Source organism: Musca domestica, unplaced genomic scaffold (genome assembly GCF_030504385.1).
Source record: "Musca domestica strain aabys unplaced genomic scaffold, Musca_domestica.polishedcontigs.V.1.1 8, whole genome shotgun sequence".
Classification (NCBI taxonomy): Eukaryota; Metazoa; Arthropoda; class Insecta; order Diptera; family Muscidae; genus Musca; species Musca domestica.
This window is the reverse complement of record NW_026712409.1, coordinates 6,050,970-6,078,542: the sequence shown is the minus strand read 5'-3', so window position 1 is coordinate 6,078,542 and position 27,573 is coordinate 6,050,970. Positions and strand designations below refer to the sequence as shown.

The following is a 27,573-nucleotide window of genomic DNA, read 5'->3' as shown; positions in this document are numbered from 1 at the left end:
GACGAAGTTTTATGATTCTATCATCTCCCTAAATTTTGTTTGGAATTTTAATGTAGTGATTTCCGAAAATATCATATTATCTCACCCATGAGTGACCCTCATGCAGAATTTTTTTGTTAAAATGTTTAAAGTTTTAATGCTTTTCGAACTCTTATTGACAAAAAATACCGAACGCCGAAAAGAATTTTGGAATTTTGAAGAATCAAAACGATTTTGAATTTAAAGAGCACGTTATACATCGCACCTTACCTTAAGGTTCATTCAATATTCAACCCTCTTCCACAATAATATTGACCACTTCGAATCTTTTGGTAATTGTCAAGGTAAATTAGAAAAAAATCCTCACACACTTAAGTAGAAGTTAAAAAAAAATTTGCCTCTCCCACGTCATCTCACCAAGAGCATATATACTTTCCAATCGCTCAATTACTATGTAGCCATATCTGTTTTACCTCTAACTATGGAGAGCTGGGATTAAGAATTTTCAAAAATCCTAGTTTATCTTATCTTTACACAGAGTGTGACGCTCATATAGAATTTTGAAGTCCAAGCTGGTATTAATCTTTTATCAATAATATTGTACCATTTCGTATCTTTTAGTACTTTTCGTCTCATTGGGCATAAACTGCGAAAAAATAAAGGTTTTTTTATCCTATTGCAGAAAGCGTTGCCCTCGTGGAAAATATCCAGCACTTACCGATCGTACAGTAACAAAGTTGTACCATTTAGTAGTTTTTGTATCCTTAAAGAATGAATTTCCAAAATTACTATACATCAAGTCCGATATGTGATTCTGATAAAAATGTCAATGTTCTAGCTGTTGCTGGTCGCTATGGAACAGTGTTGTACCATTTTGAACCTCTTTGTACATATCCTTTAGGTATGAATTTCAAAAAACTCCTCCCTTTGTCGATCTAGTGATGTCCGTCGGTCCGTCCGTCTGTCTGTCTGGCTGGTGCGCACGATAACTCTCGAAGGGAGTATCCGATTTGGTCCAAACTGGGTACATCGTAATATTTCTGTCAAACTTAGATCAAGTTCGGAGATGGGCAATATCGGTCCACTCCTTCTGGTACCTCACCCACAAAAGGTCGAAATTTTCAAAAAATATATTTTTTTGCACAGAAAGAGAAAGGATAATCCGATTTTGCTCCAACTTTGCAAATCCTGGTACTTGCGTCAGTGCTATGTTAGGTGTGCAAATGCACAATATTGGTCCACTCCATGAAGTACCTCCCCCACAAATGGTAAAAATTTTGGATAATTACAACTCTCTCCCTCAAAGGGTCAACATTTTGAATAATTATAACTCTCAAAAAATATGATGTAAGAGTCCGATTGTCTACAAATTTCACACATCCTGCTACTTTTATGAATCCAAGGTCTAGCAATAAGACGGAATATATCGGTCCACTCCTTCTGGTAACTCCCACACAAACAATCAAAATTTTGAATATCCATGATGTTCATAAAAATCGAAATCAACATCCGATTCCATTCCAGACATGGTACATCTCAATATTTCCATCAACACAAGATCTGTTATAAAGATGGTAGAGATCGAACCTGCCCGACATAGGGTTAAAAAATTTGAAAAAATATTCTTTACAACTTGCTATATCTAAATATATGTCTCTCATCCAGAATCTTGAGATGAATATGGAATTTATGATTTTCCATAAATTGGTTGTAAATGTTTGATTTTCTTATATATTTAATAATATTTATATCATATTTATTCAGGTCCGATACGAAATGGACAATATTGACCCATTCTTTCTAAACCCACTCCATAGAGGGTCAAGAATTTGAAAATTCATAACAGAAGTCAAAATATTTTAAAATAATCGAACATTGGCTGAAGGTATACATCTCTCGCAAAACCGACCGACAATTTCATACTTCTTTTAGTATTTTTTAGTACCTAATGAGTCATTTATTTAAAGTAACTTGGGTGCTAAATTGAATGATTCTAGACACAAATTATAGAGTACTAGCCCATAACAAATAGTTCTAGTAACTTTTAATGCGAATTAAACCAAACCAAGCTTTAATATCCATCAATGGCTATCTATATATCAAATTCCAAGACACTATGCCTTTCCATGTCAAAAAAATGTAGTCACAAAATTACGACTTCGTCGAAAATCCATTTGTTTAAATATATGAATTCTTCCCTCAAAAATTTGCAACTCTTAATTGAGCTTATTCCTTTGAAATAATATTCTCAATGCATTTCTTCACTTGAATAACAATTTCCAAGTTTTTTTTCTACGTACACTTGTTTTAATTAAAAAACACCAATTTTCATTTTTAATTAAAACTACCTTTACAGATTTTTGTTTAATTATAATTCTGTGTTGTTGTCCACCCTCCTACCACTACCATTGCAATTCGTTAATGTATATAAGGAAAAATAATTTCCATTTACACTTACCTATGATTACATGAACATAGACACTTGATGACTTGGCTATCGTGGGTACACAAGTATAATTTCCCGTATCACTGGGCATGGCACGGCGTATTTTCAATCTATGGAAATTGAAGACGAACAGGAAGAGTGGGAAAGAGAGGGAGAGGGAAAGAGAGAAAACATTTAAAAATTAATTGAATGTCAATTCGCACAACAAATGACCTGCAAAAGATAATGAAGCAATTTACGCACCTTGATGTCAGACCATCGGACCAGTCATTCTCCGTGGTAATACGTATCCCACTATCAATTTCATTTTGATTTGTGGATGTGTCAATTATTTCCAAACCTGGGAGAGAGAGGGAGAAAAAAAAAAACAAACAAATGAATACCAAAATTAACATTAATTTAAAGATATTATCTAGGGGGAGAGGTGATTTGAAGCGTTGAGAGTCATAACAAGTCATTAGGACCTACGAAGTAAATAAATTGAGTAATATTTCAAATTTTTAATTAAATAATACAGGGTGAGATAAAAACACTGCAACAAAGTCAAACGCCATAATTTTGACATTTTTTTAAATTTTATTGAATGACAGCAAAAAAATGTCGGAAATAGCATCAAATTATAGAATAAGTGGAGAACGATGGTAATGTTTACCGGGGGATAAGGCAGGGAATACCAAGGTTTCGGAAAGAGCCACCAATCCTCATCAGTTTCCTTGTTTTTTGTCTGGGGAGAATATACCAGAAAAAAAAAAACAATGGAATTGATGAGGATTGGTGGCTCTTTCCGAAACCTAGGTATTCCCTGCCTTACCCCCCGGTAAACATTATCATCGTTCTCCACTAATAAACAAACGTTGTTTTTATAAAAACAACAATAAAGGGATAAAGCCTGACCATTTTGCAACAACGAAATACTACGGTATCCCGAACAAACAAGAAACACTGTTCTATAGAACAAGTTTAGATTTGTTCGAATTGGTCACCTTTGGCACGAATTATGGCCTTCAAACGGCCAATGAATCCGTTACACGCTGCCCGAATGTTGTTCTGTGGTATTTCGACCCATTCTCGTCGAAGCGCTTGCTTGAGGTGATCGACACTTTGGTATTTTTTAGTACCAACCTTGCTTTCCCTAATACTCCAGACACAACGGATTGGTATCCGGAGATTTTGGTGACCATTGTGCGCTGGAAATGAAGCGAGCAACCTCATTTTGTAACCATTCTTGGGTGGCGAGTGCTGAATGCGATGATGCTGAGTCCTGTTAGAATATTCAAACATAAAATGTTTGCGTGCCCAAAGCTTTAATACACCCTCCAGAATATTTTCGCGATAACATTCGGCATTTATTCTGATTTCAAGTTCGATTAATACGAGCGTAAAGCGACCATCGGCTGTTATGGCGGCCAACACCATCACCATGGCCGGCGCTTGATTTCTGGTGGCCAACCGAAGGTGCATATTTTCAGCTGACCTCTTTGGCAAGTAAACACGATCATTTCGTTTGTTTACAAAATACTGGAAAACGAATGTTTTCTCATCGAAGACGGAGAAAACCAAATTCGGCAATTCACAACTTTCGGCCAAGCAAGGCAACTCTTTAGCTCTTTTGAGCCTATTTTCTTTCAGTTGCGGTGTAAGTTCTTGCACTTTTTGGAATTTCAATGGCTTTATCTGGAGTACATTTTTCAATATTTGCCGAATGGAATAATGCGATATGTTCAGCTCACAAGCCATTTTCGGCCACCACGACGCGGGTTTCGATCAAGTCGCTTCTTTACTTTTCGAATCATTTCTGCTGATGTTGCTGTTTCCTTCCGTCCACTTCCTTGACGTCGGGGGGGCTACGCTATCAATATCACGGTAACGAGCTATGGTACGAGACAAAAAATATTTATTCACATTTAAATGCTGGAATGCTCTAACGTTAGCCACTTGTGGTTTTCCAGGCAAATATAAAGAAATCACACTATCACGCTTGAATTCCACCACGAATAACTTTTTCTTCTGGAAAATTCCCACCAGATTGCTTGTGTACGCTTGTAAACAATATAATGAGCCGGCACTGGCATAATTTTAACAGCTGTCGGACGAGTGGCTTAGAAATGACAACAGTCTGAAGTTGGTTGCAGTTTTTCCATTTCATCCTCTATGAACTCTTCCATACGAAATCTTTAAAACGTGCCCAGAGATTTCCGATTTGAAGGTTCATGGTCTCTGATCGTGGTTACGTAGGTGTCTCTTGATAAAAAATTAAAATCGAGTGGCTTAGAAATAACAGCAATCAGTTTTTTCATCTCACCCTGTATGACTATGCAAATCTAATTGTCATTTACATTTTTTTTATTTTCTCACAGAAGGACCATTGGTCCTTGACTCATTTAATTTTTGAAAATTATTATGTCTCATTCACATTAAATCAAAATGATCCGAAAAACACGTATTGGGTTAATGATTTTTTAAAATTATATTCCTCTGCTACTGTTTATTAAATCACTACAACTCTCGTGGCATCAGTTTAAATAAATTAAAAATAAATATATAAATTAAAAAAAAAACGTTGGATATCAGTTCCAACATAAAGTGATTACATTGGTCACAATAAACCACAATTAAATTAACGCATTCATTATGTGAACCCAAAAGAAAGGGGGTGGTAGTTAGTGTCTCCCCGATCTCCCCTCCCCCCAGCATGTCACTACCCAATGAAAGTATGTCTCTGCACTCTTGTCATTTGTAACCGGTCGCCATCTGATAAACATTGTAAAATTTTTGTGCATTAAAAATTGTATGCGGGTGGCTTTGTTTAATTGCATACTCTTCTGTCTGTCCGTTCCTCCGTCAGTCAGTCACTGTGTCTCTCAGTACGGCTGTCTTTCGGTTGGATGGGTCGTTTCCAGTATCACTTTCAGTCTGTGGGTTTATTTTATTCGTGTGCTGTATTTTTTAGCTGCTTCATTTTTTTGTAACATTAAATGGATCAAGGGACAAACGAGCCGTCCACCACTTAAGCAACTTTATGATATGATGCCGTTTTTTATTTTTTAAAAATTACCTTTATACCAAAATATATTGCCCAATTCATGGGGTCCTTGCATAATTTTACAGGTTAAATTTATGTCACTGCCACTTTTTACATACAAATCTGTGGGTCCAATAATGTTGGCCTTGAGTTCTGCAAAGAGACAAAGTGGAAAAAAAAGAAAACGATATGAATAAAACGGCCGTGAATACAAGAGGGGATTATGTACAATTGCTTTATGTTGAATTATATAAATATAAATAAAGATTTAACGAATTGAAATAAATTCTTTAAAATATTTATGAAATGATATGAGGAATGGCATATTTTCTTTACATCTAATGAGGAAAACTTAATCGATGTTGTTTAAATTTGCTTATATTAGAAAATATTTATAATGTATGAAACATGTATTTATACAAAAATAAGCAGTTGGTTTGGTGACAGCTATATGCGTTCACCACAAATAAAACAAGAAAAAACAGTAAGTTCGGCCGGACCGATCATTAAATACCCTCCACCATTTGGAATGAATTTTGCAATTTTCAAAAAAATAAAATTCGTTAAAAATTCTTTTAAAATGTAGCCGTTTTATTAGGATCCATACGACGACGTGGACCTGCATAGGCAACTTTTGTCATAAGCCAATACAATATCCAAACACGAAACTTGAAAAAAATCGGTGAAAAATATAGCTAAAATCATCAAAATAACAAATATAGGGAGGTACCATTATATGGGGGCTATACGAAGACCTATACCAGCTTAGACAACTTTCTGTCACAGGCTGTAGCTTCCATTACGAACTTCAAATACGACATCTCAAACAATTTCGGTGAGTATTGTACCTTAAATCGTCAAAATACCGAATATAAGGAGGTACTGATACATGGATCCTATACGAAGACATGGACCTGCACAGATAATTTTCTGTCATAGGCTATAGTATCCATTACGAACTTCACATACAAATTTGAAACAATTACGGTGAATAATGTCGCTAAAATCATGAAAATACCGAATTTCGGGAGGTACCATTTTATGGGGGCCATACCAAAACGTGGACCTACACAGACAATTTTCTGTCATAGGCTGTAGTATCCATTACGAACTCCAAATACCAAATTTGAAATAATTCCGGTGAACAATGTCGCTAAAATCATGAAAATGCCGAATATCGAGAGGTATCGTTATATGGGGGCTATACTAGGACATGGACCTGCACAGACAATTTTCTGTCATAGGCTGTAGTATCCATTACAAACTTCAAATACCAAATTTGAAACAATTCCGCTGAAAAATGTCGCTAAAATCATCAAAATACCGAATATCGGAAGGTACCTTGATATTGGGGCTATACCAAAACGTGGACTTACATGTCCCATTTTCAATACCAAGAGTGCTGCAGACATAATATACATTTGAGTAAAATTTTATCAACCTACTACATTTCATTCGGAAGCTAGAGTATTTTGTTCGTTTCCACTCGGGAGTCAAACTGGCTCGACAGTGGGATTGCTCGAAGAGTGGGAGTTTTATATGGAGTTTTCTCTTGACTCTTTTTTTTTTTTGGGGAAACAGAATGGCGACAACGAAGGTATGACAAAAACCAAGAGTGGAATCTACTTGTTTTCGAACGAATTTTGCTCTCATTATAAATCGAGCAAATCATGATCTCCCTTATTCGAGCCAACCGGAAAAATTGGTTTTGCTCGGAAGTAGGTGGGTTAATTAAACGCATAACAATTTTTCTGATGTAGAAAATTCCGTCGTTTTTGATTTTTATAGCCGTTTGAGCTAATTTTACTCTTTACTCAAATTCAAGCGATTTTTTCGAAGGTCTGACTTCAATTAATAATAAAGTTCGAATTTAAAAAAAAAAATCTGTAAGCACAGAAGTGGGTAGGTTGACCAAAGGGATAATAATTTTATGATGTAGGATATTCGATCAAATCGACCCTCGTTGTTTTTTTTTTCGTTTATCCACAATTATTTTTTTTTTACCAAGACGGTAAAAATGACTCTCCGATATCCGAATTAATTCATTTAATTCATAAGCACACAATTTTCCACAGTGTAAGAGGTTAGAAAATACAATCGAACTTAACACGTTCCTGATGGCAGCTACCATCACTTTTGTGGCTTTCTTGCAGGGAAATATTGATTACATCAGGCACATGTCTATATACGAGTTCACATCATTTCATTTGTTGCTCATCATTTAAATATCTTCCAAAAAACCATATGTTATATGGTATTTTGTTCTCAGAAATATATTCATGGCCTATTTACTTCATATACATATTTTTTAACATATTTGAATATATTTAAAAATTCCAAGCACACACACACTCTCACACAATATTACCAATCTATCTAGCCATTAAAAAAAAACAGTACAATAGAAGAAAATAAATTCCAAGTTATTTAGGAACCCTTTTTTTCTTGTTTAGAATTTCATGAATGGAAATGGATGAAAAAAGGAATTGTAAGAAATACTTAAGCTTTTTTCACAAAAAAAAAAAAAAAAGAATTTACATATAATCTGTGGGGAGGAGAGAAAAAAACTAAGAAATTCAATATGTTTTAAACAAAAACCATTAACATTGTGGGAAAACCTTGAAGATACGGAAGATATTTTATTTATATTTTTTGGTATTAAATGTATGTATGCATAAATATACAAAGAAATAGAGAATATGTACATACATATACTTGTCTATGTTCACTAAAGAAAATTTCAAGAAAACCAATATTGGAATAATAACTTGATCATAACGTCGTTAACAAGAAATATTTAGTTTCCCTGGAAATTTTACCTTTAAAACTGACGTACCAAAAAAGAACAAATTCTTAAGAATTACTGGTTTTTTTTATCATCTGAATTTTTTGGGATTGCTTTAAAATATTGCGTTTCATATTTTCTCTTTAATGGCTTTTGTGCAATTTGAGTTTCAGTTTATTTCGTGTATTCCTGTTTCTTTTCGCCTTTATGAGCTCTGAATGCAGTCATTTCTCTTCACTTCCGTTTTTGGCTGAGTTTCGACTTTGTTTTTTTTTTTGCTTCGTCTACCTGTATTAGTGACATTAACTGAAATTTATGTGTTGCCGCATGCGAAAGAGGAAGCAATAACTTTTTGGGAAAACGGGCTACAGCCAAAAGCCAGAAATGTACGCAGATGAAAATTGAGAGGAAGTTCATACTAGCTCTTAAAATGTACTGGAAAGAAATGGTGGGAGAAAAACAGGATCTACCTGGTTGATAGAATGGCATGTCCACAATGCGAATGGCATGTCCACAATTGTGTATGTGACTATAAGAATGCTGGCTTTTTAATAACTACAGTCCGGTAAGAATAATAAAAATAAAGTCTCTGGGTCCAAATCCGTTTTATTGGACGAAATTTGATTCAGAAGATGTGGAGCCGATTTGTCCTTGCAAAAGGTAATTTTTGATGAATGGAATAATTTTTTTATAATTAAGATCGAGTTGAAGGTTGTACAACATTGATTCTAGTACTTTTCAAAAAAAAGCTTATAATAAATAATAAAAAAGTATATATTTCAAATAAAGAGAAGTGGATATTTGATATACCCTCTATAGCCATATGACTGCGGTAAGAAGAACCCAAGAAAATGAGACAAGAATTACCTCAGAAAACGATGAAACAAATATTTTCCAAATCGTTTTCTGAATTAATTCTTTTCTCATTATCGTCGATTCTTATTTCCGCAGTCATATGACTCTAGAGGGTATATCAAGTCATATGGCTTTAGAGAGCTATATATCATTTGATAAGGCCAAAAATGACTCATCAGAATAAAGTTTTTTAATCCTAGGTTTCTTTGGTCGAAATACTTTTCAGGAAATTTTTAGTCTGCGTCCGTTCGTGTCGCGCTAGCTGGTGCGTAACTCTTGAAAGGAATATCTAATTTTTTGGAATATCTAAAAATTTGGTCCAAACTTGGTTTATCGTAATATTACTATCAAACTCAGATCAACTTCGTAGATGGGCAATATCGCTCCACTCCTTCTTGTACCCTACCCACATGAAGTCAAAATTGTCAAAGCAAATAAGTTACCTTATAGAACAATAAAGAACTATATGGATTTGTTCAATCTTTGCAAGTAATAATATTTTTATCAGTGCTCACTCCATCAAGTACCTCCCCAAAAATGGTCAACATTTTTAACAATTACAACTCTTATCAAATTTTGTTGTGGCACACAGGACGGACAGAACGGTTACACCGGAAAGGAGTGTACAAATCTTAGATTCTAAAATAATATTTCATTAAATAATATTTTAAGGTCTTCTCAGCTTTCCATTAATTGCAGATGTACAGAATAAAAAATCGAAGGACAAATGGTAGATTTTTGAAATATATTTTTAAGGACTTCTCAGCTTTCCAGGAATTATTGAATTAAAAATATTATGGACATATACATACCCATACCCCAGGATATGTATAAATCGTGGATGTTTTAAACATATTTTACAGGGTCTTCTTGGCTTTACATTAGACGTTGATTTTTTTCAAAGTATTTTTCAAGGATATCCGGGTTACAAAAATCGTGGATTTCGATGATTTTTTTCGAAAGAGAGTGGGTTAAAAAACATTTTTCAGTGGCATCCGGGCTACATAAAATTTGGTCTTTTTTGCGCTTGCTTGAGATGATCGAAACTTTGATATTTTTTAATGCTAACATTGCTTTCCAAAATACTTCAGACACAATAGTCCGACGGATCGATATCCGGAGATTTTTCGTGGCTATTGTGCCTTGTAACCATTCTTGGGTGGCGCGTGCTGCGTGCGATATTGCTGAGTCCTGTTGGAATGTCCAAAGTCTGCTGCCAAGCCTTTGATACACACTCCACAATGTTTTCGCGATAATATTCGGCATTTATTCTGATGCCACGGTTGAATAATACGAGCGGAGAGCGACCATCGGCTGTTATAGCGGCTCACACCACCACCATGGCCTTGCGCTTGAGTTCTTGTGTCCAATATTTTCAGCTGACCTCTTTGACAAGTAAACACGCTAATTTTCTTTGTTTACAAACTGCTGGACTACGAATATTTTCTTATCGGAGGAAACCAAATTCGGCAGTTTACCCCTTTCGGCCAAGCGAAGCCACTCTTTAGCTCCTTTGAGTCTATTTTCTTTCTGTTGCGGCGCAAGTTCTTGCACTTTTTGGAATTGCAATGGCTTTACCACGAGCTCATTTTTCAATATTTGCCAAATGGAATATTGCGATATCAGCTCACGAGCCATTTTTCGGCCACTGCGACACGAGTTTCGATCAAGTCCCTTCTTTACTTTTCGAACCATTTTTGCTCATGTCATTGTTTTTTTCCTTGTAGTCGGGCTGCGCTACTAGTATCACGGTAACGAGCGATGGTACAGGATTTATTCACATTTAAATGCTGGAGTACTCTAACGATAGCCACATGTGGTTTTCCAGCCAAATATAAAGAAAACACAATATCACGCTTGAAATCCATCACGAATAACTTATTTTCTGGAAAATTCTCACCAAAATGCTTTTGTACTCTTGTAAACAATATAATGAGCTGTCACTGGAATAATTTTAGCAGCTGTCGGACGAATGGCTTAGAAATGACAGCAGTCTGAAGTTGGTTGTAGTTTTTTCATCTCACCCTGTACTAAATCGTGGATTTTTAAAAACTTTTCGGACAAGAATCGTGAATGTTTTTAATTTTTTTAATGGTCCTGTGCTAAAGTCTATAGAAATACACTATTTATCGAGCCCGAATGCAATTAAATTATGAATATTTCAAAATAATTTGTAAGGTCATCCGGTCTGTATAAATCTTAAATTTTTAAATAGACTTTTTTGGCCAAAAAACCGAGTTTTTTTTAAACGAAATTGTTCTAAACACATTTTTAAATATAAAATGAGAGCTTCTAAAAACTGTTGTCCAAAGATCGTAGATGTTTGGTAGCTATTTTTAATAATATCTTTTTAATAGATTTTTGGACAAGAATTGTGAATGTTTTTATTTTATTTATTTTTTTTTTTTTATTTGAAGTCTTGTCTAAAAGTCTATAAAAAAAACACGCCCAAATACAATACGCTCAGCATAAACCTAAATTTTTAAGATTCATCCTTAGTTTGGAATTTTTTTCAAGATACATAAAGATTGTTGTATTTGTTTCACATAAATTGTGGGTTTTATAGATTTTCGGACAAAATTGTTGTAAGCAAATATTTTTAAGTTCCTACCGGCTTTAATGAAATCGTGTAAAGCAAAAAACTCTTTTTAAGGGACATATCGTATTGTTTTTTTTTTTTTTTTTTTTTTTTGGTGAATATATTTTTTTAAGAATTTTGAACCTGAATTTTTCACATGAATCAGGACATTTCTGAACAAATGTCATGGGTTTTCAAAAATTGTTTCTTCGACGTCTGGGCAACATTAGTATATGTTTAAAAAACCATACATTTTTAATTGTGTGCAATATGTTACACGCTTCTGTAAAAAATCTCAAAATCCTTGTAAATTTTTAAATAATTTTCTTATGAAAAAAAAATAATAATAATGAATCCATAAAGGAAATTCCAACGAAATAATGTATTGTAAAAACTTGGACAATTCAAATGAATAGAAGAGTAAGAAAATAATAATAATTGAAGTGTATGAAGACATTTTTTTATTGTGAAGCAATAATTCCAAAGAATAACATTCAGCTGTAACATATACAGCAGGAAAAAACATTGCTTTCGAACAATCAACAAAAAAAGTTAAAAAATGATTTATTTCAAAGAACTGTGTTCTTTGTTGTTTGGCTCTCGAAACTATGGTAACACATTTCTTTAGGCCTCTTTCTTTATGCAAAAAAGGAGCATTCATATTTGACTGAAGAGGAAAAAAAGTCACATGGAGGGGGGGAGGGGGATGATTTTCCTTGTTTCCTTTTCACAACAGAAATTGTTTCATTTCAACAATTGTTATGGAATGCAAACAAAACATCTCCATGCTCCATTGTAGTTTACATTCAGTACAAGGATTGCCCAAAAGCTTGGAAATGTTGTTTTTTTCACCAGTTTTACATATGTCTTTAAGGTAAATAACGCAACTGGAGTAATTTTGATGAATTGTTCTTGCAATTGGTTCTTCTTAAGGATATCGGTTTGATGATTTTAATTTTTTTAGATATTAATGTTGTTCTTATTGGGGTTTCTAGGCGAGGTTGAAATTTTTGTAAAGAAAGTCATCTAATTTTACCAATAACACCGTAAACTTAACTTTGGTCAAAAATGTTCGGAAATATGTCATTTTTGGTTAATTTGCCAGAGTCAGTCTTTTTATTTTTAAATAAATAAATTTTAAATATTCAATCCGTATTTGTATCGAACATTTTTGCAAAAAAGTGTACCATTTAAATGGTACATGTACCAAATGACTACGCCTAAGCCATTCAAAGCTGAGATATGGCAGATGTAATACAAAAGCGGTTTCTATCTCGATTGGTTGTTTTAAGGCAAGGGATCCCTTTATGAAATTCACCAATTTTATTTCGATATTCTGACAGCATAAGAAATTTTGACCGCAACACTGGAGCTATAGTGTTAACATCGAAGCAAAACTTGTGTCTCGTGCCTTCAGACGACCAGTCGGGATGGGAACAGCTCTTTAATTATATCTGAAATATTTTAACTTTCAGGAGGAAATAATAAGCCAGTTTCATAACGGAATATTCCAATGGTGGCCACCGTTCGCTGGAAATAAAGCGAGGAACCTCATTTTGTAACCATTCTTGGGTAGCGCGTGCTGAGTGCGATGGTGCTGAGTCCTGTTGGAATGTCCAAAGTCTGCGGCCAAAATGTATGTGTGCCCAAGGCTTTAATACACCCTCCAGAATATTTTCGCGATAATATTCGGCATTTATTCTGATGCCACGGTCGATTAATAAGAGCGAATTAGTACGGAGCGGCTGTTATGGTTGAGTTCTCGTGGCCAACCGAAGGTACACATTTTCAGCTGACCTCTTTGGCAAGTAAACACGATCATTTTGTTTGTTTACAAACCAAATTCGGCAGTTCACCACTTTCGTCGCTTCTTAACTTTTCGAACCATTTCTGCTGATGTTTCTGTTTTCTCCCGTCCACTTCCTTGGCGTCGGGCTACGCTACCAGTATCACGGTAACGAGCATGGTACGAGACACAAAAGATTTTTCCAGACAAATACAAAGAAATCAAAGTATCACGCTTAAATTCCACCACAAATAACTTTTTTCTGGAAAATTCTAACAAAAATGCTGTTACTGGAATAATTTTAACAGCTAGTCCGACAGCTGTGGCATAGAAATGACGGCAGTCTGAAGATGGTTGCAGTTTTTTTCATTTCACCCTGTATATTATGGCTTTTATTGTACTATTTTTTCCAATTGAAGGATATTTGGTACTTGTCTTTGGTGTAATAATAGCTTTTGTTTTCTTAGACTTAGAATAATTGGCCTCTCTGTCACTGGCATTGTATGAGTTTATGTTGTTCGTAAAAAGTTGATATCTTTTAATAGTTTGAATTTTTTTTCGTTTTTCTTTTCTCCATAATCAGACACTGACTGCATATTTTGTGGGAGATATTATTAAATATTGTATGAAGATCAGATGTATTTATCTATTTTCTTCGGCATCTTCCCACAAAAGTTCAAAATTAAAAAAAAAAAAAATAAAAAAAATAACCTCAATACTTCGTTCCTTCTTCCAATAATGACTACCAATTTTAGATGATAAAGATCGGGCTCCTCTGTGTTTTACCTTTTTCCGCAAACTGTTAAAATTTCGAAAAGTCGAAAGTCACACATCAAGCTAACATCAAAAAAAGGACATCATTTAGAATAATTGTAAATTTCATAAAAATTTCAATTACATACTGAATTCTCCACACTTCGTTTAGTGAATTGAGAATCAACTTTCTGCACCGATGAATACTTTCTGAATTGTTTGCTTTTTTATTGAAAGCTTCTAAGCAATACCCGTCTCTTGGTACAAAATTTCACAAAGTCTGTTCAAAATTTAGTCGTCTCCTTCGCTCCTTACACTCTTTGTCAGGTTATCTCAATACTCTGTACCAACACGATCGTCAGAAGCAAGTATTTTCGTTTCAAAAACAGAATAGTGTAATTATCTGCGTCAACTATTTGTCAGCCAACATTCTCCATATTTTGCCATTGGGTTTTCCAACAATTTTGAGTTGAACTACGAAAATTACTCAATGTCTACTCCCTGACAAATTTGTATTTTTTCGTTAATATTCCCAAAATAAAGCTATTAAAGCTATTCCCCTTTCGTTAAATTCGCCACCTGTCTTTTTTCGCCATCACACCCCTCAGCCATTAGCATTGTCTGTTCTAATTATTGTCATGGGGGGTAGTTTGAACTTTACATTTCTGGTAATATCTTCTTTTTTTTTCTTCATTTTCAATCATGTCAAGGGAAGTATTCTTAATGATTCACATTAGAAATGAATGATTTTCCATGTTATTGCCTGCTCCAGTTGCTGTTGGCAGCCATGCCAGAGATGGTTTGGCTGCAAGAACGGAGGGAGGGGGGCGGCTGGGTAGCAGTAAGCCAATGGAAAATATCTTTTGGGACTTTCTTAAGGTTAATGTAAGTGACAGTTTTCATTTATTTTCGTGGCTTTTTTCTTCTTACTTTTCACAGAGCAACTTGGAGCGACAGCCACAGCACAAGTCATTCATTAAGTCCGTCGTTCGTTCATTCATTTCATTTGCTTCGAATCAACATTTCTTTCATGCAGTCGACACAAAGATCATTTTTTAAGAGGACGGAAACCAGCAACGCTTGATTCGTTCGTTTGCCATAAATTCATGGGAATTTGCGAAAGCGAATTGGGTTTGTTGTAAATGACTTTTACAAATTGAATTTTATTTATTTGATTTGTCAATTAATTAAATATATTTCATGTAAACATTGCTGCATGCACACACAGCCAGCCAGCCACAACAATATTTGTGTAAGATTCCCTCACCGCATGATGAGTAGGTGTGGTGGATTTGTATACGTGGGATTTGCGGAGGGGTTTTCAGTTTGCATTACGTGAAAACGTAAACGATTGCAAATTACTTATCAGAAATTAATGAATAAAATTGGCAAAAGACAGAATTTGCTCAAGATTAATAGCAAATATTTCAGTTTGTTCGCAAATTACAATGGGAATAATTGATGATTGTTGTTCTTTCTTTTTTTTTTCGATTACACGTGTAGTTTCATTTTGGGCTAAAGCAATTTGTTTGTGCTTTTGCATAAGTGCTTTTGATGACAGTTTATGATGAGGTTTTATATGGTTTTTGTGGTGTGGAGAAATAAACCGAAAATATATTAAAAAATATTCAATTTTGTATACCCTCCACCATAGTATTAAGTTTGTCATTCCGTCTGTGACACCTCGAAATATACATTTTAGACCCCACGAAGTATATATATGCAACAAAGTCAAATGCCATAATTTTTACATTTTCTTTAATTTTATTAAATGAAAGCAAAAAATATAGGAAATAGCATTAAATTTTAGAATAAGTTTAGATTTGTACGAATTGGCCATCTTTGGCATGAATTATGGCCTTCAAACGGTCAATGGAACCGTCACAACCTGTCCGAATGTTGCTCTGCGGTAACTTTCGATGGCTTCTGCTACTCGTAGTAGATTTTTATGACTAAAAAAATAGAACGTTTTTTTTTTGCTGTGTTTTATGACTTGCTTGAGAATGAACACTAAAATAATGCTCTCATTGTTATTTGTAATATTGCCGAAGACAGTATATACCTAAAATTCACGGATTCCAAGAAATCTTAAAATTTTCAAATAAATTTGGACAAAACTGAAACTTCCCCCATTCATATAAAATGCTTTGAAATGTAAACTTACAAAACGCAGAAGAATTCGTCTGATTTTTTTAGCTCAACTTTCAGGAACTGCTGGATTTTTCCTAGAATTTTTTAAAGTTTGAATTGTTTGCAAACTGATTCTATCTACTGATTTAAAAAAATTATAGTGTATTTCTCCAAGTTACTTATGATTTCAAAAATGTTCGGTCTACTGTGATTAAAATTTTTTAATAGAACGTATGCATTGAGAGAGAGAGAGAGAGAGAGAGAGAGAGAGGGAGAGAGAGAGAGAGGATACTATATATTCCTCACCATCCAAATGAACATTACGGCAATTATGACTGCCTAATAGAAATCTGGAATATATTTATATCTCTCAATTTATTTTTCTGCTAATATGAATAAATTCCTATTAATATTAAAAAACGAAGACTCGCCAGAACTAGTTTAAATATTTTTTTTTTATTCTAGGGAATAAGTATCTTTTTTTGAGAAAATTAATTCAAACATCTTTACACTCATATATTCCATATACTGTCATCTATCAATTCGACACCCATCACAACTATCCCGTTTTCCTTAAGAAAATATGAAACACACATCAGGCTTTACAATTCCATGACAGTCTCATCAAACTGATATGGGATCAATATAGTCATCCCATCAACACCGCCATCATCTGCCATTGACGCTAATCATTCATATAAATGCAATCAAGTCGTTTGATGTTGTCTAATTTCTGTCCCCCAAAATTAATGCGTAACAGTTTCTTTGTTTTTATTTTCCTTTCTCAGTTTTTCTTCGTTTTTTTTTTTTTTTGTTTTTGTTTCTACCGCCATAGTAAAAGTGCGTCATTCACAGTAAATGTCTATATTACTGTCACAATCATAATTTGCATATAAATTGAAATTTTAGTAAAAATATTCATAATCACATTACAGGACACTCACACACACACACATACATACATACACACACATCATTAGAGGAGATAAGCAACATGAAGACGGTTTTTTATTTGTATTTTATTTTTTTGTTCGTCTTAATAATGCAATAAAGTTGAATGTTGTTGTGGGCGTCTTGCAAATGAGAGGAGATATTTAGTAAATTCCTGTGAGAGAATAACTGTCATGGAGAATGTTTAATGCATCACTGTGTTCGGGGAATTGAAAGTTTTATGTCAACAATTTTTTTTTTTTTTTTTTTTGAGATTCCGACTCATAGGCCCAAACTAAAGGAGAGGACGTGGTATACAAATTAGTATACAGATATCAAAGAAGTTTTAAAATAAACAGCACTTAATGTATTCCAATATCGTATCTAAGCCGAGTTCCGGTTCTTTACAATAGTTGAACAGAAGAGTTTGAATTCTTAAGTAGGGTCCTTGCGTCATCATAATGTACTTCAATTTAATTATTTCAATAGTATTAAGAAAAGGTCAAAGGTAGAAGATAGTTGACCGATTAGAAGTTTGAAATTTTGTTGATCGAATTAAAGTCTCATTATATAGTACCAATTTAAGTAAAGAAATAATAGAAGGAAGGATTTTTGGTAACTCATTCAAGTATGAGAAGACGAGATAATTCGTTACTCAAGGGTTCAAAAATGTTAAAAACTGTGGACAACATTGCTTTTGAGCAAAATTTGAGTACTAGAAATTTAAAATTTAACATGGAATTGATTTTTGGCAAAATAAACATCGATTTTTGAAAATTCGTATTTTAAGGGTCAGAGGAGTACTGAAAAGTAAAAGCTGGTACAACCTGTTTTTTTTTTTTTTTTTGTTTAAAAAGTATGAATATGATATTTTTATACCCTCAGTCATATGGGTAGAGAGGGTATATATCACTTGATACGAAATAACGGTTTTAGACCCTAGGTCTCTTTGGACTAAATTTGTTTCAAGACATTTGGAGTCGATCTATCGATGTCGGTCCGTCTCTCCGTCCATCTGTCTATCCGTCACGATAACTCTTAAAGGGAATATCAGATTTGGTCTAAACTTGGTATATCGTAATATTATTATCAAACTTAGATCGAGTTTGGAGAAGGGAAATATCGGCCCACTTCTTCTGGTACCGTCGAAATTTTCCAAAAAAAAAAAAAAAAAAAAACAATATTTTACTGGACAGAAAGAGAAAGGATAATCCAATCCTAATGTTTGCATCAGTGCTAGGTCAGTTGCGAAAAATAGACAATATCGATCTACTCCATCAAGTATCTCCCCCACAAAGGGTCAACATTTTGAATATCCATTCAGACTTGGCACATCTTAATATTTCCATTAACACAAGATCTGTTATTAAGATGGTAGCGATCTGTCTACTCTTTCTGGTATCTCCCCACAACAATTCGAAATTTTCAAAAAATATATTTATTTTACTGCCAGGAAAGGCAAAGGATAATCCGATTTTGCTCCATCTTATCACAATATTTTCATCAGTGCTAGGTCAGGTGTGAAAATGAACAATATCGGTCTACTCATTCAAGTACCTGCCCCACAAGGGATCAAAATTTTGAATATCCATGAAGCTCATAAAATATTTCAATATTTTTCAATATTTCCATCAACACAAGATCTGTTACAAAGATGGTAGAGATTGAACCATTTCTTCTGGTACCTCCCCCACAAAGGGTCAACGCTTTGAATAACCAAAACGATTCCAAAATCCGAAACAATCTACGGTTCTCTTCATATTTCACACATCCCATTACTTCTACTAACACAAGATATGTCGTGAAGATAAAATAAATCGGGCCACTCTTTCTGGTACCTCCCCCATAAAGGGTCAAAATTAAATTAGAAATATCCATGAAGCTCATAAAACGCAAAATTAACCTCTGATTTCATTCAGACTTGGCACCTATTATTATTTCTATCAATACAAGATCTGTTATGAAGATGGTAGAGATCGGACCATTTCTTCCGATACCTCCCTCACAAAAGGTTAAAACTTTGAATAATCAAAACGATTACAAAATCTGAAATAACCATTAGTTCTCTTCATATTTCACACATCCCATTATTTCTACTAACACAAGATATGTCGTGAAGATGGTAAAGATCGGTCCACACTTTCTGGTACCTCTCAAAATAAGGGTCAACATTTTGAGTATCCACAAAGCTCATAAAACGTGTAATTAACATCCGATACCATTCATACTTGGGATATCTCAATATTTCTATCAACACAAGATCTCTTCTAAAGATGATAGAGATCGGATCATTTCTTCTGATACCACCTCAGATCATTTCTTCTGATACCACCTCCACAAAACGCTCATAGAAAGCGAAATAAGCATCCAAGTCTCTTCGAATTTCATGAATACAAAAATTTTTGCTAACACTAGATTTTTTGTGAACTTGATATATATCTGCGAATCCCTTCTGGCACCTCACCCACAAAGGGTTATAATTTTCAATACTTTTATCTGTCATAACTTGCGAAATAAGAAAGCGATTTTTTTAAAAATTACTACATATCTCATATAATCTGAAGGAAGTAACCAGGTTAGGTCCGAGGCACTGGTTCTGGGCCCTCTTCGAAACTCTATGAACTGTTTTCTATTTTTTTTTTTTTTTTTGTAATTTTTGCATGGAAAATTTAGTATTCTACCCATTTTCAATAGACAGTATGAGAATTATCAAGCTTGACCTAAGGAAGCGATGCAGACTACACAGTCGTAAAATTCTTGCAAATAACATTTTTTGTTAATGAATATTTGTTCGTAAAAAGAGTCCCAAGTTTTTTCTTTGCTCTTATTAAACAAAATCTTTATATTATAGTTAAATTCATTTAAAAAATTGTTAATAAACATCAGCACATTACTATAATTACTAACGGCCTTATTAGTTGACAACCTTCACATGTTTTTTTTCGCACACAGCCAAAAAAAAAAAAAAAAACACCACAACAACATCACCCCAACCTACTTTTGACAATAATTTACATATGAATTTTCTTTTCAACAAAATCATTTCATTTGCTAAAATACGAGACATTTTGGGGTCTGAACAATGACACACACACATAACATAGTAAAGCAAATTCCAGCTCCCCCCTCAACAATTCTCCATCCATACGCAAGCTCCCTGAAACAAATCAACATTTCTTTTACACTTCATTCTGATGCTGCAGTTTAATTCCGCACCATGTTTTCATACCATAAACATGAATGGCATTTTAGCTTGAAGGAGGTGGAGATGGGTGTGGGAAGTAAAAGCAAAAAAAAAATGGAAGTTCCATTTTAATTTGCCATTCGTAACCATTTCATTGCCCTGGTTATTTTTTATAATTTAATAAAATTTAATGTGTCATCCAGAAATAATTTCCAGGAACGACAAAAAAAAAAAACAACACACACACCGGTATGAAAAATCGGTAACTTCATCAGGGAAAAATTGTCGCTCTCCACCCGCAAAATTACAACAACGCTAAATTTAAGAGGAAAAAAACACCATCAGTTGGGGAATATTTCGTTTTAATGGCATTCAGACTTGCTGAAATTATTTAATATAACCACCGCCATAGCACGCCAAAAAAGTTTCCGCGCCCACACACTCCACCAAGTCCTTGGGGCCTTTAAATGTGGAAATGAATGGGCACAACGATTGTGTTTATGGAGTAAACACTTGCAGGTTTCATTATGCCAGCTTCTTTTTCTTCCCTTCTTTCTCTCGTTTTTTTTTTGTATTAATACTCATATTTTGTGTGTTTGTGTATCGGGCGATTGTCAGTGTGTTTCAACGCCATCTGATTTTTCGCCATTTGTTTCTGTTGTCACTTCTTTAGTACCAGGGGCCAGTTATGTCCCCCCAACAAAGTGATGATAACTGTTCCATATAATGAAATTATGTTTACCACAAAGGCGGGCGATTTTCGGGAGAAAATTGTCAAGTTTTTGTAAAATACTTTTGCCATTTGTTGTTTCTGTGGGTTCAGGAGGACGGGAAGGAAGGACAAAAGTTATAAAAAACTTTAAATAGTTAATGTATACTTTTAGGGGTATATTAAAAATTAAAAAAAAAAAAACATTCCCCATTTTATGCGAAGAAGTTGCTTCATAAGAGAGGGGACATTTTATAACTGCCATCATTATGGACTTTATTTAGTACTCCAGCGGTAATTACTATCAGATAATTTGAGTTTAAATTTGAAAATGGTAATTCTTAATATTAATGAAATCGAATTTATATGGTCTGCTAATATTGTTTGCAGAATAAATGTCATTAAGGATTTTAGATATTTTTGTAGTTTTTCTAATTTTCCAACATAATTTGCTGGATTAAAATTGCGGGTTTATTTGGGATTGTAATAAATTAAAATACTAATTAAATATTATTAAATATAAAGGTATTAAAATTGGCCGAAACTTAAATTTTTCGCGGCGAGAGGTGTCAAAATGTTGGGGTTATCTGAAAAACATCAGAAATCGGTAATTCCGGATTTGAGATATTTTCAAGCATACTGATGCAGTCCATGGCAAATTTTCATAAAATTTTCAATAAATATGACAAATTTCATTTCATTTTCAATTCCTTAATGTTCTGTTCTTCTAGGAAATTAAATGATTTGAGCTAAAATTGGCAAGTAAAAGATGAAATAACTGGTCTCCGTGTAGATATATGATACCTTCCGATCTATGATATTTTAGAGGTTTTTAGCAGGAATGTGAAGTCAAATACTTTTTGACCTGAATCCGACTTAAAGATGATTTTTTGGACGATTCAAATATCAAATCAATATCGAAATCATAGGGAAGAGTCTTTTATACTTTCCACCATAGAACTGGAGTACATTCAAAGAATATGAAAAAAATTCGCATCATCTTTTAAGTTTAAAAATGATTTGTAAACCAAATTGTCATCATTTTGAGTTGACGAATTTCGTTCACATTGGACATTTACGATTCTGTTCAACAAAATTAGAAAGGATATTCGTTATGTAAGGATATTGGAATGTATGAACATTTTTTAATTCTTATTTAAAACTATTCAAATATTATAAGAGGTGCCATTCCGAAGATTATGGGAATGACTGCCAGGAAAATTTGGAATATTTTACGAATACTTTGGATCAGGTTTGGGCCAAACTAAGGAAATTTATGGAAAATATTTTATGGCTTTTAAAATATAATTTTTAATTCAATTTAAAACCCTATCATTACCGAAAAAGGGGATCATACGAAAACGTGGCCCTATATAGAAAATCGTTCGCCAGTATGGTTGGTATCCATTTCGAGCTTTAAATAACAAATTTCATTTCTCTGAAAATTGGCTGTAATCAGCGAGTTTCCGAATTACACTGTGCGATAAAATTAATTTTCTTAATAATAAGTCGATTACACTGTTCAATAGAAATAATAATTGCGGGGAAAATCCAGCAGACAATAAAAGTATAGCCAAAAAAGAAGACACGTGTATCAGCGTTTTGAATGTTTATATCGCAAAGTAACTTAAACAGAGGTAAATTCCACACTCTCCCAATTTTTAGAAATTTTCCGATTAAGATATCTTAGACTCCGTTCAGTTCATAGTCACTTGGTGGGTCACCAAAGTGTTTCTTGGTGTCCTGTTTTCGAAGTACAGGGTGAGATGAGAGAACTGCAACCAACTTTAGACTGTCGCCATTTCTAAGCCACTCGTTCGACAGCTTTTAAAATTATTCTAGTGACAGCCCATTACATTGTTTACAAGCGTACAAAAGCATTTTGGTGAGAATTTTTCAGAAAAAAATATTCGTGATGAAATTCAAGCGTGATAGAGTGATTTCTTTATATTTGGCGGGAAAACCAAAAGTGGCTATCGTTAGAGCACTCCAGCACTTAAAAGTGAATAAATCTTCTGTGTCTTGTACCGTCGCTCGTTATCGTAATACTGGTAGCATAGCCCGATGTCAAGGAAGTGGACGGAAGAAAACAGCAACTTCAGCAGAAATGGTTCGAAAAGTAAAGAAGCGACTTGATTGAAACCCGCGTCGCAGTCGTCGAAAAATGGCTGGCGTGTGCTGAACATATCGCAATATTCCATTCGGCAAATATTGAAAAATGAGCTCGGGGTAAAGCCATTGAAATTCCAAAAGTGCAAGAACTTACACCGCAACAGAAAAAAAATAGACTCAAAAGTGTTCCTTCGCTTGGCCGAAAGTGGTGAACTGCCGAATTTGGGTTTCTTCATTGAGAAAACATCGGAAAAAATATCCGTTTGTAAACAAACAAAATGATTGTATTTACTTGCCAAAGAGGTCAGCTGAAAATGTGTACCCTCGGTTAGCCACCAGAACTCAAGCACCGACCAGAACTAATGTGGGCCGCCATAACAGCCGATGGTCGCTCTCCGCTTCTATTAATCACTGTGGCATCAGAATAAATTCTGGAGAGTGTATTAAAACCTTGGGCACGCAAACATTTTGGCCGCAGACCTTGGACATTCCAACAGGACTCAGCACCATCGCACTCAGCACGCGCCACCCAAGAATGGTTAGAAAATGAGGTTCCTAGCTTCATTTCCAGCGCACAATGGCCACCAAAATCTCCGGTTACCAATCCGTTGTGTCTGGAGTATTTTGGAAAGCAAGGTTGGCACTAAAAAATACCAAACTATCGATCACCTCTAGCAAGCGCTTCGCCAGGAATCGGCTAAAATACTTCAGAGCAACATTCGGACAGCGTGTGATAGTTTCATTGGCCGTTTGAATGCCATTATGCCAATTCGAACAAATCTAAACTTATTCTTAAATATGAAGCTATTTCCGTCACTTTTTGCTTCCATTCAATAAAATTTAAAAAAAAAATGTAAAAAATATGGCGTTTGACTTTATTGCAGTTTTTTATCTCACCCTGTACATATGTGTGAAGATTTGAAAAAAATCCAATTCCGTCATTTTCAGTCTATAAAAAGTAGAAGAATTTTTCCACTTCGTTAGATTACAACATACATTTTTTTGTCTAATTAGCCTTTTCTTTCATATGTGTGAAGATTTAGAAAAAATCTACAAATTCGGATCATCTCAGGTCATTAGAATATTTATTTACAAAATTGTGTGTGTGTGTGCTGCCAACATTTGATTGCATTATTTTCCTAATAAAAATATGTTTATTTTTTTGAATAGGTCATGCATAACTAATCTCTCAATTATTGCCATAGTTGTCTTTGTCTTTTCTGCTCAAGACAAATAATAAAACGACAATCATTTAATGAAGCATACGTGTCGGTGAAGATAAATATGTGTTGGATGAAAGAAAAAAAAAAAAAAAGAAACAGAAACAAAACAAAAAATATGAGATATTTGCTTATGATTTAATTAAAATCTTCTATTTATCCGTACACAAGTAATGGCAGAACATGTATATGGATGAGCAGTTATCAAATAATAAATTTCAAATGGATCGGAGCTCATTGTGTGTATAATGGAATATATGAAAAATAAAAGACACATCTCAGAAGACTCAGGGATTTATATTTTGCCCTAGGAGGGATTATGTTACTGAAATTAAACTAGACCATATAACATTTACATGCCCTTCCCATTTCGCCTGGCAAAGCTATTATTTCCATCTTGACATATGCCGGAATATTGAAGTGTTAATATATGACCAGAAAATGGGGATATGCATATTTTAGTACTTTGTTGTTATTCAAAACCCTCTGTTGAATATTTTGGTAGGAACTTATTCGCAATCTTGCATTCATTGCCCCGAATGTGTTCATTTGATTTGTTGTGCCATGTTTCTTTTTTCCCATTTTTTGTTGCTGTTGTTGCTCTTCATATTTCATTATTGTTAAAGCAAACAAATGTATATTATTGTTCAAATAAACATATCAAACTATTTATTATGCACTTTGCATGCTAAGCTCCCGTTGCCTGCCAGCCAGTCAGCCAGGCTGCCCTCCTGCTCAACAACATTTGAGAACAGATGTATCAGCAACTGAACACCACCGGGGGCAAAGTGCTCAACAACAATGGCATGGTAAAAAATATGAGCATAAAAAATAACAACAAAACAAAATGCAAAAAAAAAATCATAAAAGTAAACAAATAAACAAAATATTCCCCCGATGCTGGGGCGAATGATGATGGCGATGATGATGATGAACACACAAATTCTCTAAAAAAATATGTAAAATGATCCAGGTTAGGCAGGAGGGGAGTAGTGAGAGTAGAGAAGACTAGAAAATATTCGCAAGCATTTGTTTTCACATGTCAACCATTAAATTCTTCACACAAATACCTACACATCCCACTCACACTAATTTCAAATGAAACAAGTTTGTTTTTTTCTCTCTCAGTGTGGTGAGAGCGGAAAGGAAGCAGGGACTAAAAATAAAACAAACTACCATTACCAGAAATCATAATTCCACTTCCACATCTCTCTCGTAACTCTCGACGCCCCTCCTCCTTTATGGTAATGTTGTTCTCATGTTGGCTGGTGGTAGAGGACACCACAGAAACAAAACAAATAAACAATAGCAACTGCCACACATTTACATACCGAAGATTGATATGATGTTACAGGGTGGAGTGGTGTGTTGTTATGAATATTTGTAGACATGTTGATATTGGTGTGTAGTTAACAAAAACACATACCACCACAACGATAACGCATTGTATTTGCAGACATTCATCAGTGTTGAAGATGTTGCGGTTAGTTTTCACACAGAATATTCACACAGAATTCATTTAGATGCGAATGATTTAAATTATACATCTTGAAGGCAGAATATATATGTACTTATATGTATATATTATTAATAGTTTACCTTAAATCCCGAATTATTCACTCAATTTGAAATATAATGCATTGCTTATAATTATATTTGGTGAACACACAAATTTACTTGTGGTAAACTAAAGTGTTGGATAGTTGCAAAATAATTTTCTAAATTTTAAAAGAACTCTTTTAAATAGAGTGGCTATTTGGAGTCGTTTCGAACTTTGCACTTGGAAAATATGCCAACTTAAGTGACTAGTTTTGCAAATACTTAGCATATTTTCAGTTGTTATCAAATGTAAAATATATATACAACTCTTCACATCAGTCGTTTTGCCAGCAGATATGTAGTCTCAATATATAGTTTGGCTTCAAAATTGCTTATATTGAGATGTGCAATGCTGAATAAAATGTTCATCATTAATCGGCGGAAAGAAATTGACCGTTGTAACCCATCTTCATACTAGTTATAATACAAACAGAAGTATACAGATGTGCGAAAATCTGGTTTTAAAATGAGAATCATTCAAATTTTCGAAACTAATTCAAGGTCACACGAGAATAAATTTTACGATTTTTTGGAGAAGCATCAAAAGAGATTGGCCGCTATATCCTCTCTTCGCCCCTTTTGAAAATCTTGATATTATTTCGCTTTCAATAAAAGCTACGATTATTAAAAATTTTGAATAATGTAGATTACATACAAAAAGGTGTAGACCGATTTGGATGATTCAAGATTCAATCAAATTCACTTCTTGCCTGTCCCAAAAATCATCATGATAGAACATATATATATGCATACCTTCCACCTTTGGACATTAAATTTGTCCTATTAAAAATAATATATTAGGTTAGAGGATGTGTAGTTGCAATTGAAATTGTAACTACCTCACTTGGACACCTTTCGGTCCATTGGAATCATCCAGCGTAAAAATAAAAGGAAGGAGTAATGAAAGTTGAGGGAGATGATAGAGAAATAGAAAGGATGTAAACAAACGTTTTAACTCCTACGTCTTTTTGCAAAATTACACATACGCGTCAGCATACATTTTGAGATCATGGGTCGAATCTTCCCGCATAGCCCGTAGTCTTTCCCTTGATAAAGCAGGAACGTGGAATATAAGGAGTTTGATCTTTTCAAGATCTTCCACATCCTCACCCAGCCTGCAGTTTTCTACATTAGAGTTATCCAATTTGGTTGATCTAGATCGGATGTTGCAGTGGCCTGTTAGTATGCTTGTTTAATAGTGACTGAGTTCAATGCGAGGATATCTGACCAAATTTCGATACCTTGCACCGTGGTTTGTTGTTCCAGCACACTTTGGCGTTCTCCCTGAAGAGTAGTCCTGATTCTCTGTTTAATTGAGAAAGAGGGTGTTTTAACATTCCTACAACTTCAAGGTATTAAAAATGAGATATTTCGGTCCCCGATTTAGTATGGCCCCTCTATAGCGATGATTAACCGACATTTTTCACCGAATTATTTCAAATATCGTATTCAGAATCTGTATTGGGTTCTAGGTCCAATGGTAGA

The 27,573-nt window shown here is 34.2% G+C and overlaps 1 protein-coding gene across 1 annotated transcript in view; it reads right to left on the bottom strand.

Moving 5' to 3' along the window:
• The window catches only part of LOC101894838 (uncharacterized), a 375,018-nt gene that overhangs the window by 24,125 nt on the left and 323,320 nt on the right, over nucleotides 1–27,573 (bottom strand). The window contains exons 6-8 of the mRNA XM_059130884.1: nucleotides 5,481–5,600; nucleotides 2,669–2,765; nucleotides 2,438–2,535 (exon numbers count right to left, since the gene is read on the bottom strand). Coding sequence (XP_058986867.1) covers nucleotides 2,438–2,535; nucleotides 2,669–2,765; nucleotides 5,481–5,600 — 315 coding nt within the window. The remainder of the gene's footprint in view (nucleotides 1–2,437; nucleotides 2,536–2,668; nucleotides 2,766–5,480; nucleotides 5,601–27,573) is intronic.